Below are 13,847 nucleotides of genomic sequence, written 5' to 3'. Positions count from 1 at the left end.
GAACATAGCTACAGAGTAGCCTAAAAGTACTTCAGAAAGCAGCCCGCCATCTACGTACCTCCATCCCTCTCACTCTTCCGGCCAATGCCTCTGTGCTGTGTGTACATTAATGAGGAAAAAAAATTAACTTAAATGATTTTAGCAAATGGCTGCAATATAACAAAGAGTGAAAAATTTAAGGGGGTCTGAATACTTTCCGTACCCACTGTATATCCGTTCGCATTTCCAAGCCCACGTATGGCAGATCAAACAAGTGCGGTGTGGGTTTCATTTCTGTAATGTGGCAATATTTGTGTGAGTTGTGTATTTTCATGCTTCAAACTGTATTGGAACTAGTTGAGCCGAGTCTCTCCAGTGCATAGTGCTATTTATGTGGCATATAAATTGTTGACAATGTAGAGCATTCCAAATCGGACACTTCTGTGGTTCTGTGACGGTTCTGATGTAGGCAGCGTAGTTTTGGAACACAACTTCTCTCTCTCCTTCTGGGTGGAGGGCTTGTGCTAAGAAGGCAGTAGGAAGTTAGTGGAGTTCACAGTTGACAAGGAGACTTGTGGTGGACTCTAATTTGAGCACTCACAGTGGATGACAGTGGTTTGTGGTGGCACGTTATTTCTGCTCCGTCTACGAATCGCTTGTCTCACCCTGATGCCCTCTCTCTCTCTGTCTTGTTTGCTTTCTCTATGGGAACCAAGAGCCAGCAACACCATTAAATTCAGCATGCTATATGAAATTCTGAGGCCTAGCTTAGCAGGTGTCATGTATCTTCAGCTCTCTGTGCCATTCTCTGTGGTTCTTGCCATTTAATGTGATTTGTGTGCTTCTGCTAAGAATATAAATGTGAATATAAACTCTACCTGACACTGGGAGTATGGAATATTTTATCTTTTTCATTTTAACATTTTCCAATCACATATTCCTTATTTCTGGGCTTTCATAAGTGTCAGGCCAGATGTTTTGAATTTCTTGTGGGGTAGTTTATCTTGTATTTAAGGATGCCCTGCTTTCTGTTTGCTAAACGAACTGTTTTACCGTAGTGCTGTATTACATTTATGCAGTATTGACCTGCTCAAATGAATGGAGAAACATGCTGAAGCAACAAGCTCTTTTAACACACTTTACATTTCAAAACTAGCTGTTAAAATTTTATGTTTCTTTCATCATTAAAGCAGGTAGCTATTCAATAGCTTGTAAATTCCTTGTTGACCATAGCTGCACATTTATTCAAATTTCAAAGGTTTGCTGATTCATATCAAAGTGTAATTTTAAAAAAATGATAATGTTACATAGACTCACCTATTTGGAAGGTGTTTTTATTAGAACCTATTAGTGGAGAGTTAGATGTTAACAGACATCCCTATTTAACAAATGTGAATGTGCCATTGAGCACATCTGCACTGATGCTTGTCTTCCCTCCTCCAACATTTTGCAATTCACTTTCAGAAAATATGAAGATATTGTTGTCTACAAATGCACCCTTTAGTGATGGTTCCTGCTGACCCTCCTTTCCTGGTGCCCCCTTGATCCTAACCAGAATTAAAAAAAGATTTAAAAACTCTCCATACCTTTTTTTTCACTCTAGGGCCTGATAAAAGACCCCCTGTGTTCTAATTATTGCTAACCAGAGGCTTGATCTTTCCAGCCTGTTACAGGCTTCAGTCACTGTGTTTCTCAAAAAGTGGACAAGTTTTGTAAGCTTTTTCTCAGTGTGTAACAGTTGTCAAATGGTTTTAGGTCATGTTTTCTCCTCTTTTAACTTCATTATTTATTGTTACTGTCATCGCTTATTGTTGTTTACCTATTTTATTTGGCATATGTATATGATTCCAGCCTCTCATAAAATAAAATAAAAAAATATTTGAAGAGTACTAGTAATGCTGCAGTCTGAAGAACAAGTTAAGGGCATAAGGGAAACAATGGGGCAGCAGTGGAGTCTGGTGGGGTTTAGTCAATCTGCTCTTGCTATTAGTGCACCATTAAAATATGTCCTGCAGGGAGAATATTAAAGCACAACATTGACAATCAAATCCAAACCTGGGGCCAAGTGAGCTCATCACACAGTCCAAACCCACACCCTGTGGCATTTCCACACTGTGTTTAACATGCACACATGCACAAATATACAGCAAAGCTATCAGAAACACTCTTATACATGCTTTTTCCCCACATACACTCAACCTTACAGGCACGCAAGTTCACAAGTGCTGTGGCTATAGGATTAACCGGGGTATATTACCTGGATTCAGAATTGAAGAGGTAAAGTCACAGATAGAAAACCAGGAAATAACTTTAGTCACGATGGTTAATGACTTGTTCACGCACAGTTTGGTGACAGTTAGTCTTAACTGGCTTTTATTTACATTATTAATGGTATTAGTGATGCTGTACCTGTTTTTACAGGCAAATGTTCTCAAAATAAAAGGTATATTTCACATTTTTTTAAACAAGTTTACAAATGTCTGAATAGAATCCACAGCAGTTTGTGAAATCATTTTAACAGTGTGTGTGAAGATGAGTATTAGTTTTTCATTAGGAATGAATACTAGGGAACAAAAACAAAAAGATATATTGATGTAGTTTTTATTTTTAAAACTTACTGTGATGCGCCCAACGGTCATTTCATCATGTGATTCGATTAATCGATTTGCTTAAGTTGCCTGTGCCATATAATCATTCTGGCAGCATGTGTTTGGGCTGTTTATCGATTCTGAACTGCTGCTAGATTGCCCCCTTTTCTCACAGCTGAATATATTTGCACTTGAATTATCAGAATGCCACATTACTATGTGTCAGACGGTTCTGTGAACCACCCTTTGATAACATTACTTAAGGTGAAAATCATCTGAGAATAAAATATTCAAAAGCAAAAATTAATTGTTTAACAATCAATGCTAATACGTAAGATATGAAGCAGTTCTTTTTTCCTAATTGTTCGTAATATCAGTTTGATTTTTCCTTGTTTATTTCTGCCTAATTTACTTAATTAAAAAGATAAAAAATAGTAATTTAATATCCTATTTAGCCAACGGTATGGATAAAGAGGTAGAATACTGAATAAACTAAACATATCTCTTGTTGTGCGTGAGATTTATAGGTTATTATTAGCAGTAATGAGATGTTGTATAGATAAACTGTTCACTAAACGAGTATTGCTGATTACATTTTTACGGCTCATTCTTTTTCTTTGATTACTGTTTGATTGGTTTGGTGTAGTCTAATGGTTAAAGATTCAGGCTGATAACTGAAAGGTTTTCCATGAACTATGACATTTCTGGCCTTGAGCAAAGCCTATCCTCAGGTTGCTGAAGGGGGGATTGTTAGGTACACACACACACACACACACACACACCATGATGTCTGTGTGCAGAATTGCAGACAGGCTGTCAGTGAATGTTTTGTCTGTATATATATTAATGCATATATACAGACCAACACACACTGACGGCCTGCCTGGAACGCTCCAAACACAGACAAGTAGTCATACAAACTGTGAACTTGCTTATCCAATCATATTAGAGTATTGCATCTAACTGTTGTATACTATTGTATATCAAACGCATAAATTAATATTACATATTTAGAATCACAGTTATTCATATTCATTAGGTCATGCTATACATTTTTAATTGTGCCTCTTCATCTTTCCAAATTCAGCTCCACGATGATATACTATGCAGTTGCTCACCCACACAACCCTCTCTTCCTGTCCTGCAGGCATCCTGTACAAAGGCAACGGTGAGAACGTCTTCATCTCCCAGCAGCCTCCAGTGATCAGCACCATCATGGGTAATGGGCGCAGGCGGAGCATCTCCTGCCCCAGCTGTAATGGCCAAGCTGATGGCAACAAACTGCTGGCTCCAGTGGCCCTCGCCTGTGGATCTGATGGCAGCCTGTTTGTCGGTGACTTCAACTACATCAGACGCATCTTTCCCTCGGGAAACGTTACCAGTGTTATGGAGCTGAGGTAAGAAACACAAGCTAGTACAAGACGAATGGAAGGAAATTAAAAGAGGTATAAAAGAAAGTATAATGTAGCCTTTGTGCTAATGATATGAACGTAGATGATAAATTGTTAGACTGGAATATGGGGCACTCAGCCCGGTATAAGGCTCATGTGGTCTGAAAAGAACGTGCTGACACTGACAGAGTTCTCGTCTGTAGAGGGTGACTCATTACTGGTGCTCTCGCCCCCTTAAGCCAAGAAGAAATGCATATTCCCATACCTCGCTTTTTTATGATCTACCACAAGCCTTCTATTGAGCTCGTCCAGCCCACATCAAAGGCTGTGTGTGTGCGGGTCTGTGTGTGTGTTTATTTACAGGGCTCAGAGAAATAACTGTGTTTTTCTTTGAGTATCTCTGCCAACTAAACTAAACTCTTTGTTTCTTCACAGAGATTAATCAGAGATTTTTAATATAGCCTCGAATCTTATAATTTAAAGAAGCTGTTGATTCTAAGTATGTTTGTTCTTTTGTTGAAATGTAATTGTATTTTGTTGGTTTCAGGACATTTATATGCCACCAAATCTATTGTGGTTGAGTTTAATTTCAATTTCATTTGACATTAAAAATTTAGATCTTGTCATTCAGTTTGCATACTACTGGCGGCGCAACATCTGTATATTATAAAAATGCATTTTTAAAATGTTTGAAACTCTTAATGCAAGCTAAAATGTAAATATATGACACGAGTAATCACTGAAAAAGTACTTTTAAGTTTTTAGTTCTTTTGTGGAACACACAGGAGTTATTTTGCATGTCTTAGCTGTTTTTCTTTTTCTTTTGTCATATGAAGCTCAACAGCCCCAGTCTCCACTCACTTTCATTGTATGGAAAAGAGCAGTCTGCACATAATATAAAATGAACTCCTTTAATGTTTTTCAGAAGATAAAAAAAACACATTCATGTTTGGAGTGACATGAGGGTTAGTAAATGGTGACAGATTTCCCCTTGAACAGGAAAATATCTCCAAAAAGCAGTCAAATGTCCCATCTCTGTAATATAAAAATTAGTTTTGATTGTTCAGTGTTTTTTTTAAGAGATGAAAAAATTTTTTTAGAATGTTATAAGAAGTTTAATTTCACCATACAGAGTGCAGCATGCTGATATTGATTTAATAATCTAAACTATCTGAAATATTCAAACTATATTCCCTCCTGACTGATCACAGTGTGTCTATAATCTAAACACCATGAAGTGCAGAGCTGATACATTACAAGCATGAGGTGAACACATGTGCCCTTTTCTTTCAAACCTCAAGACTTGTCATTCCTTTCCTTAGATCTAGAGTGGGCTCACACATCCACAGAGAAAGAGACACGTAGATATTCTTTCAAAGTGCTCTCAGGGTTCCTCTATATGAAATCAGAGCCGTGTCTCAGGTCTTTTATAGACTCTCGCTGAAATGATCATAAATTCTTCCCTCACACTCGTCGGGGCCTAGAGGGCCGTCCATGTCACTCTCCTGCAGCACCTCATTTAGCCATTGCGGTGATACATGACCGCTACCTCTTATCTCCTCTCTTTCCTTATCTCTTATTCCTTTCTCTTTTGGCCTAAATCGTCTGTCTCGTCCTTTTAGCTGCCTCTCATTTTCCATTTCATGTTTTTCCTGCTTGTGTCTTTCTGTCATTGACACTTACTGTATTTTTAACCTTATCTTATCATCTTCTGTGCCTTCCATCTGCCCCCAACTTGATACCAGCGCAAAAAATCTCTCATATGTGCGCTCACACGAGGTCTCTATAAATGGCCCAGCACTTAACAGGTTTCAGTATCATCTTTGTGTGTCTGCTGCTCCTGTAAATTAAATTCTTTCATTAAAGCAGTAAAACACATGGATGAAGCAAATGAAGCGGTGGTCCTCTGTGTGACATATTCACAGCGTGGCTCCTGTACGGTTAAAGGCAATGTTTAAGGAATTGCTTTTCATTGTCTGGGACACAATCAATTTGCTATTATGGGCCAGTTAACCTCAGCATGTGATGTGAGCTCATACTGTTCTTCAGTTCCCAGGTGGAATATTCACACATCTAACTCTGTTTAAGAAACAAGACAAAGTACAGTTAACAGACCCGTCTTACTGCATTATTTGCCATCTATGTGTGAGGAGGAGAGATTAATATATGCACACCTGTTTTTTTCCCTTTCTTGACAAGATTTATGTGCTTCTGCTGTTTTACTCTCTCTCCCTTTTCTTATCTCTCTTCTGCTATTTTTTCCTCTGCTACCCTAAGAAATAAAGATTTCAGACATAGGTAAGCCATTCTAATGGATGCACAGGACCTTTCAGTCTGGTGCAGGCCATTCTTTATACAAGTGTTTGTCTCCTCATAAGTGTTGCTGCATGCCATCAGAAGTAATGTAAATGTGTGTCATCTGCCCCAGATGTTTATGGAGTACCAGTGACATTTTGTGATAAGTTTGTTTGATTTTCTTGGTATTATTTAATTCACATAATTTGCTTTAAAGCTTATTGCCCAAATCTCTACAGTGAAGTCCGAAAGTCTAAGACCACTAGTTTGTTTTTTAATTAGAAATTATATTATCGGCATAACAATTTGTTATGCTGATAAAAGTGTGCAGTTTAATTGTTTTTCATACACTCTAGCTGCATGATTTCCACATTTGTGTAAATCCTGAACATGTGAACCAGCATAATTTTAAAAGCTTCCAAAAAGCATCCTGCGTGTGCAATGGGAGGAAGTCTGACCTTTTATACAAATAACTCAGCTGGTCCGTTTTTAAATCATAAACTTTATTTCCATGATTAAATTGCATCTTATTTCTAAGATTTTCAATGTGGTCTTAGACTTTTGGACTTCACTATATATTGAGAAGTTCTTCAGATGTTTTTGTTAATGGTGCAGGAATGAAGTACATCCCTTGAAAGCACTACTGTACAGATTATGACAACAGATCTGAATTCCTGACAAAATCGTTAGAATAACTGAACATTGTGGCTATCATTTTTCTTCAAACACAATCTTAGTATGTCAGTGGTTTATAAATCAACATCACAAAGTTCCCAAGTCTTCCCAACACAATGAGAAATTCCTTTCAGCCCTGTGAAATCTCTTTCTCCACTTTTGTGGATATAAGGGTAGCTTAGCTGAGGCATTTATGTAGAACACAAGTAAAATATTTTCTTTTAATGTGGCATATTGCATATACCAGAAAGACAAAAGATACCTCATGTAGCTTAGAAAGAACAAGGTTGTTTTTTGAATTTCGTCTGCGCTTTGATTCTGTGGCCAAATTGGTCAGAAAAGGTTTAAGTAAAATACACAGACGTCCATTTCAGCTGACACTGGTGTAGACCTGTTTTCTCAGTAAGGATTCAGGACATAAACCTCTCTTGACAGGTCTCCAGTACTTAAGTTAACCACTCCAAATGTGTCTGCCCTGGACAAGCAGGAGTTCCTGATAAACACTGCAAATAGGCCCTCATCATCCCACACATGTTTGAATAGTTCCAGTTGAGGGGCGATGTACAGAGCGCAGTAGATGTTGATATCCTACATTAAGTTCTGTTTGAAACCTCTGTAGGGTTTAATCACAGACGTATGGAGCTCATGAATGGAAATAAGTGCAAGTAATTTGAAGTGGGCGAGCCAAAGCCATTAGAGCCTGTTGAATAAATTTGCAACCAGGTATAAATTTAGGAATCCCATGGACATGCTAACCATTCCTCTCTGTCTCCTACCAAATCATTTAAAATGGAATTAGAGACCAACTTCGCTATATGGTTACACCGTGTGTGGGCAAAATAGTTCAGTTTAAGTAATTAAATGGCCGCATTTTTAGACACATCAATATATTTCTAAATGCTTCTGAGAAACAAAAACGTCCCATTAAGCATTAATGACTCTGAATTAATAAGTGCTAAGAGTTATTAATTCACAACCACTGTTGCTGGCTGATGAGCATTACAAGCCACCTAATGGCTAGCCTTCGTCGTCCTCTTGTCCCAGATGTCTCGGCCCATCTGTATGTGTCATCAAGGCATGCCCATATATCGTAATGCTCCACAGAGCCTCATAAACTCAGGAGATTATTGACCCCAAACCTCAGTGTCCTTAAACCAAGCCAACTCTAAGTCTTTCCCCTCCCTGCTTCACTCCCAGAACTTACATTTGTTTCCATTTGGAACATCAAAATGTTTTATGGTATAATAGTTTTAGCCTGTTTGATTTTTATTTACTCTTAAGTGCAATGTGGCGTCTGTGCCACATAGCAACAGTAACTAACATCACCCTGAGACCTGCTTAGCCCCTTTTCTGAGTTGCTGGAAGCATGCTGATTCAACTTATGAACAGTGTAATTAGCACATCTACTGTATATTGCTTTTCATTTCTTTTTTGTAAACACACTTCAGTAATGAGTAATGAGCTTCTTTGCTGCCATCTAAACACCACTAAAATGAGGTACCTTAGGTGACCTTCACTTCAGGAGCATGCCTATGATGCCTTAAAATCCTACATCCATAGGCAGCACACTATGTCTTGGAACAGAGCAAATATCTAATAACCAAACAAAGGATCAGCTCAAACATGGAACCCTGTTTTTTGGAACTTTTAAAAAATATATATAAATAAGTTAGCAGACCGTTACTGTACAAAGCAGAAGCTTCAGCTACAGCAGCCCACATCTGTTTCAAAACATGTATATCGAAAATGGCCTGCCCGGCAGGCAACCCCGTTGCAAGGTGTCTGTGCTATTCTTAGTCCTTAGTCGCTTCTAATTGAAACACTGCGACAAGTTGTTGATTTTTTTCAACAGATACATCACTTCATGTTGCTTGCTGGCTTTTTCCTCTGTCGTAGGGGTGCGGGTGGGAAATGCAAATGATTGAAAGGATGTGACAGTTTGGTGGGCATCATTATAGTTGTGTCAGACGATAGTGATTTCCAGTCATAACGCATTAGGTTCACTCTGATAGAGTGCTCAACTCCTTTCCCCTCTAACTGGCCGGGCCAAACAAGTACATTCTCTTCAACAATAAAACACAATAGCCTGAGATCATGTTTCTATACATCTGTAGGCCTTCAACTTATATCTTAAAATTTGTGGTAGCAATTTTTTTTGCGCTTATAATAGTTCACAGTCATAAGAAACTGAGACATCTGCTGAAAAAAAATAAGTTTTTCATGCTACAATCTCTTCCCAACTTAAATCTGTTCAGTTATTCATTGCTTCAAGCACTTCAAGCATTGCTTATTCACCCATTCATTTGTTGCTATATCTGTTTGTTTATAAATCATGACTGTTTTTGTGTGCTATTATACTATACTGCTCTTCTTGTAATTGTGAAATTTCTACCTTTGTCCTGTTAGCAACAATCCTGCACATAGATACTTCCTAGCAACAGACCCGATGACAGGTCAGCTGTATGTTTCGGACACCAACTCACGACGGATCTTTAGGCCGAAAGCCCTGACAGGAGCCAAAGAGCTGCTGCAGAACGCAGAGGTTGTGGCAGGGACCGGAGAGCAGTGTCTGCCATTTGACGAGGCTCGATGTGGGGATGGAGGCAAGGCCACTGAGGCGCTACTGCTGGGACCCAAAGGTAAAAAGACTGAACACCCGCAAATCAATATGGACACTATAAATATTCAATGTGTCGAAAACTATAGCTGAACATGACACACTATAATAACACAAAACACAAATAATATAAAAACCCCTTTTGCTTTTTTTAAATATTGGTTTAGTTAAGCATATCAACACAGCAACAGCCAGCCTTTAAGTAGTTCACACAGACACATACATTTCAATGAGAGACCTAGTGAGGATCAGAGAGCCTGAGGGTTCAGTTCCTTGCCTCTTAGTTTTAGCGCTGACTAGGTTAAAAAAAAAACCTTTATTACTTGCTCTCAACATCACTCTTAGCTCAGGAATAATTCACCACCCAAAAGCACATTGTGAATAATTCACAGAGTGCTGCGTCTTCAGTGACCTGGAAACCACAGGGGCAAGCGTGACGTGTACCAGTCGTGCTTCGCCTGTTTGTAGGTGCAGTGTGTTTGTCTATTTTAAGCTGTCACATCTGCCCCCCACCCATCCACCCACCCTCTCTTTCTACATAGGCATTGCTGTGGATAAGAATGGGTTCATCTACTTTGTTGATGGTACCATGATCAGGAAAGTAGACCAGAATGGCATCATCTCAACAATGCTGGGGTCTAATGACCTCACATCTGCTCGGCCTCTGACCTGTGATACCAGCATGCATATTGGACAGGTATGCATTCATACTCACCTGCTCTACATCACTGTTTAATGCACTTGAATCTTAAATATTAATTTGTCTATTTTGGCTGCCACAAAAGAAAAGCTACAACACTGCTAACCTGAATGAAGTATGATTTATAGAATTGAATTATTGAATTATGCCACTGGGCTTAAACAAAATATTAGAGGGCAGAAAGGCCAAACTTCGATTTATTTCAGAATGCAATCTGTGATTCTCAGTACTAAGATTCAACTGTTCAAACCTGATCCTCTGGCTTTATCACTGAAGTGGTGTTAGGATGAGTGGCCTCGTTTCAAAGATAAAAGCAAGGGCTGGAAGCAATTGAAACTGTTGCCTCATTTGAACTGGAAGGCAGACTTGTTTTTCATGTTGTCCAGATACAATTTTTCAGATGAGATTTGTTTAATTATTATTAAAAATGCAGTATTATTCCTTTTACAATTTAATATTATTTTGTATTTGTTTTATGATAATTATTAAACATGTTTACTATCAGAGGAGCCCTGTAGGTAATAGTTTATTATTTAAAGGACCACAACATTGACTTTCAGAGCTAGCAGACTTGAAGCTGAATTAGATTATTTTTCCAACCAAGCACTTATAGTAGACTGTACTATGACCTGCTATCTATCCACTAACCTCAAGACATACTTTAAGGCCCAAATCAGGAACAAAAATCCTGAGATCAGCCCTCTGTGGTAGCCTCCACCCAAATAAAATACAGAGATACAGGAGCTCCCCCCTCTGGCTGCTCTCCCTCTGGTGCTAAATGAATCTAATCACCTAAACTCAGTAAGCCTGTGGGAAACAAATAATCTGTTAGAATTTCAAGACACAACAAGAGAAATAGTATAAAATATGATTAAGATTATGAACACTCAAATGAGATGAAGAATGCAGTCAAATCTGTAGGCTAATAAAAGCTATTTTATTGTACTTGGACTGGCTTGCATCATGGGGGCCAAGTTGAGATCACATGATCAGCTGACTACTATTATTTTTATATCAGTATCCCACTCCAAGATGACTGCCATATTAGCCAGCTCAGCAAACAAGAAATTTTGTTCTTTGGAAATATAAGCCTATTGTGGGTGTGGGAGTAGGACTCTTGTTATGAAGAGGGTCTTTTACTTGAAAAAGGCCGATATGTAGTGTTTAGTAGACTTTCTCATCCACAATCTTAGGCAGAATCCTTCCTCCCCTCTCTTTCTGTTTTCTGGTCTCCCCACCAACCCCATTTGTCCCTAAGTGATGGAGGTTGGGGATGAGACATAAGTCTGTTGTCTAGCATACCCTTGGGTCCAGGCTCAGTGAAGCTCAATGAGGTATGGACAGACCCAGACAGTTGGTGTCAGCCTCACAATTACCCAAACGTTTGCTCTTGCGAGTCATCGATGTGCATCATGAAGGATATATACAGCTCAACCTACACAACTGCCACCTACCCATGGGCGGTGCTTCACCCCCAAGAAAGAAAAAAGCACCCCCATAGCACCCCTACAGATTTTTTCCTGGAATCAATTATATACTATAGCCTATTGTATTTAAGAAAAAAAATAAACATTTGACTCCTTATGCATGCATAACTCGTGCAATGCAACTTTTCGTAATGTCATTATAGCATTTTATTTTAAAAATGGAGCGCTTTCTTGCGCTAAGTAGGTCTGTCCCGACCATAGACTGTATAAAAACATGGACGTAGTGTCCGTGACGTCACCCGTAGGTTTCCGAAGAGTGTTTTTGAAGCTCAAAGTGGGCGGAGCCGGCCGTCGCCATCTTGGCAGCGCGTCACTCCCGGATAATCAAAAATGGGCAAAGAGGCGGGAGCTGGTTGCTGAAACCACGCCTACCTAGCTCGACGGTGGTGACAGCAGCGGCAATCCACCTGTCGCTCAAGTGGCCACGCCCTTAATTATGCAGAACTTTAAGGCTTAATATAATTTAAACGGATGAGTTATAAAAAAATTCACCCCCCTCACAGTTGTCATGAAGGGCAAAATTAGCTATATAGACCAAAACTACTTTTTGTACCAGGCTGTAAACATATTTTGTTCTGTTGTAAAGTTGGGCATTTTACAGCATTTTAACAAAAAAAAACTCCCTTTTGGAGCCAGCCTCTAGCGGCCAGTCGATGAATTGCAGTTTTAGTCACTTCCGTGTTGGTTTCACGAGAGAGACTGGAAGGTTGCCGCTTGGTCCCGACTAAAGATTTTTCTAGTCAACTGGTCGCACGTTATATTAAATTGATTAATATAACGATATATTAACCATTCTTTAATATATATGCAGGCGTATTAGGCTATAGCCTATTCCGCGCTCAAGCTCGCGCATAAAGCAATTGCCTCAAAGCACCGGCAAAGTGATTATGAACGTGTCGGGGGAAAAGAAGACATTTTAATTATTTATTAATAAACTAGTGCTTTCTGAGTCAGTGTCGGGTGCAAAGATGAAATTGCTGAATGTCGACACTGACTCGCCATCTCCACATAGACGTGCCTTTAATAGAAATGCACCTTTTCATACGGACTACAAAATTAAAGTATATCACAAAATCGAGTGGGCGAGTTTTCCTTATATTTATTTTATTATTCATATAAAAAAATAATAATAACCTGTTTTGGTTATATTTACTATTAATTGCAGGACTCCAGACTGCGAGCATTTTTTCTGCCTGTGTGACTAAATTTTGTGAGCGGTTGCACTGGCGCGACCACCGCGTTGTTCAACTCATAAGCGCTGCCATTTCTGTTGCATATGAAAAACATCAAACGGCAACACGTTTGAACTGCGCAGCGCTTAGAGTGTAGAGCCTAGTTTATACTCGCCGTGTCAGCAGGAGCGCGAAGGTGCGCTATGCGCGCAGCAAAAGTTACGCGAATATTGAGGAGACAATGGATGGTTTTCACACTAAAGTAAAGTAAAAGACCGCTTCTTAAAACAGAGAAGGTGAGAAGGGGCTTCTTAAAACAGAGAAGGTGAACAAGTCTTGTGGGCAGAAAAAAACATGCAAGCACTGTCACCGGCAGCAAGTTTAGTTTTACTTTTCTTTTTGTTTTCATTTTGAAAAGTTTATCTTTGCTGTTTACCTCACATTATGCTATGGAGGCTCTCTTTTATTTTTTTATTTTTTTATTTGATTCCTCAGTGTTTGCTAAACGTTCTGTAATTTATTAGTCATTATATAATACAGCATGTGGTGTAGCCTACACCATGCCTCGTCTTATTTGTTTTTGTTAATAAACGTTCTGTAAGCTAGTTTGTCAATGTATCTTACTTTATTATTGTTGTTGTTAATTAAAACTAACAATGAATCCATCTTTTGCTTTAGTCTTAAAAAGTGAAAGGTGTATAGTAAGCAAAACAGACAATTATCTTTTATTGTAAAACGTGACAAGATCGCAAAATCGAAAGTGAAAGCATCCGAAGCCTGGCTTATAACATAGCAAAAGAGGAACTCCCGTTCACAAAATTCAAATCACAAATAATACTACTGATGAAAAATAACTGGTTGAATGTTAACCTCTTTCGTTTTCATATAACTATAAACTATGATAAAAGTTCATCAGCATGCATTGATTAATCCCATGTTGTAG

At 38.8% G+C, this 13,847-nt stretch overlaps 1 protein-coding gene across 13 annotated transcripts in view; it reads left to right on the top strand.

Moving 5' to 3' along the window:
* Window positions 1–13,847, top strand: part of LOC107737101 (teneurin-3) — a 318,045-nt gene that overhangs the window by 292,405 nt on the left and 11,793 nt on the right. For 11 of the 13 annotated variants that reach the window (XM_016548517.1, XM_016548522.1, XM_016548525.1 and 8 more), the window contains 4 exons: window positions 3,715–3,964; window positions 6,236–6,256; window positions 9,335–9,567; window positions 10,088–10,242. In XM_016548517.1, coding sequence (XP_016404003.1) covers window positions 3,715–3,964; window positions 6,236–6,256; window positions 9,335–9,567; window positions 10,088–10,242 — 659 coding nt within the window. The remainder of the gene's footprint in view (window positions 1–3,714; window positions 3,965–6,235; window positions 6,257–9,334; window positions 9,568–10,087; window positions 10,243–13,847) is intronic. The other 2 variants (XM_016548524.1, XM_016548519.1) reach the window with 1 other exon arrangement.

Source organism: Sinocyclocheilus rhinocerous, unplaced genomic scaffold, assembly GCF_001515625.1.
Source record: "Sinocyclocheilus rhinocerous isolate Xijiao unplaced genomic scaffold, SAMN03320098_v1.1 scaffold344, whole genome shotgun sequence".
NCBI classification, from domain to species: domain Eukaryota; kingdom Metazoa; phylum Chordata; class Actinopteri; order Cypriniformes; family Cyprinidae; genus Sinocyclocheilus; species Sinocyclocheilus rhinocerous.
Note: the sequence above shows the minus strand (reverse complement) of the source record. Positions and strands in the feature narration are given on the sequence as shown.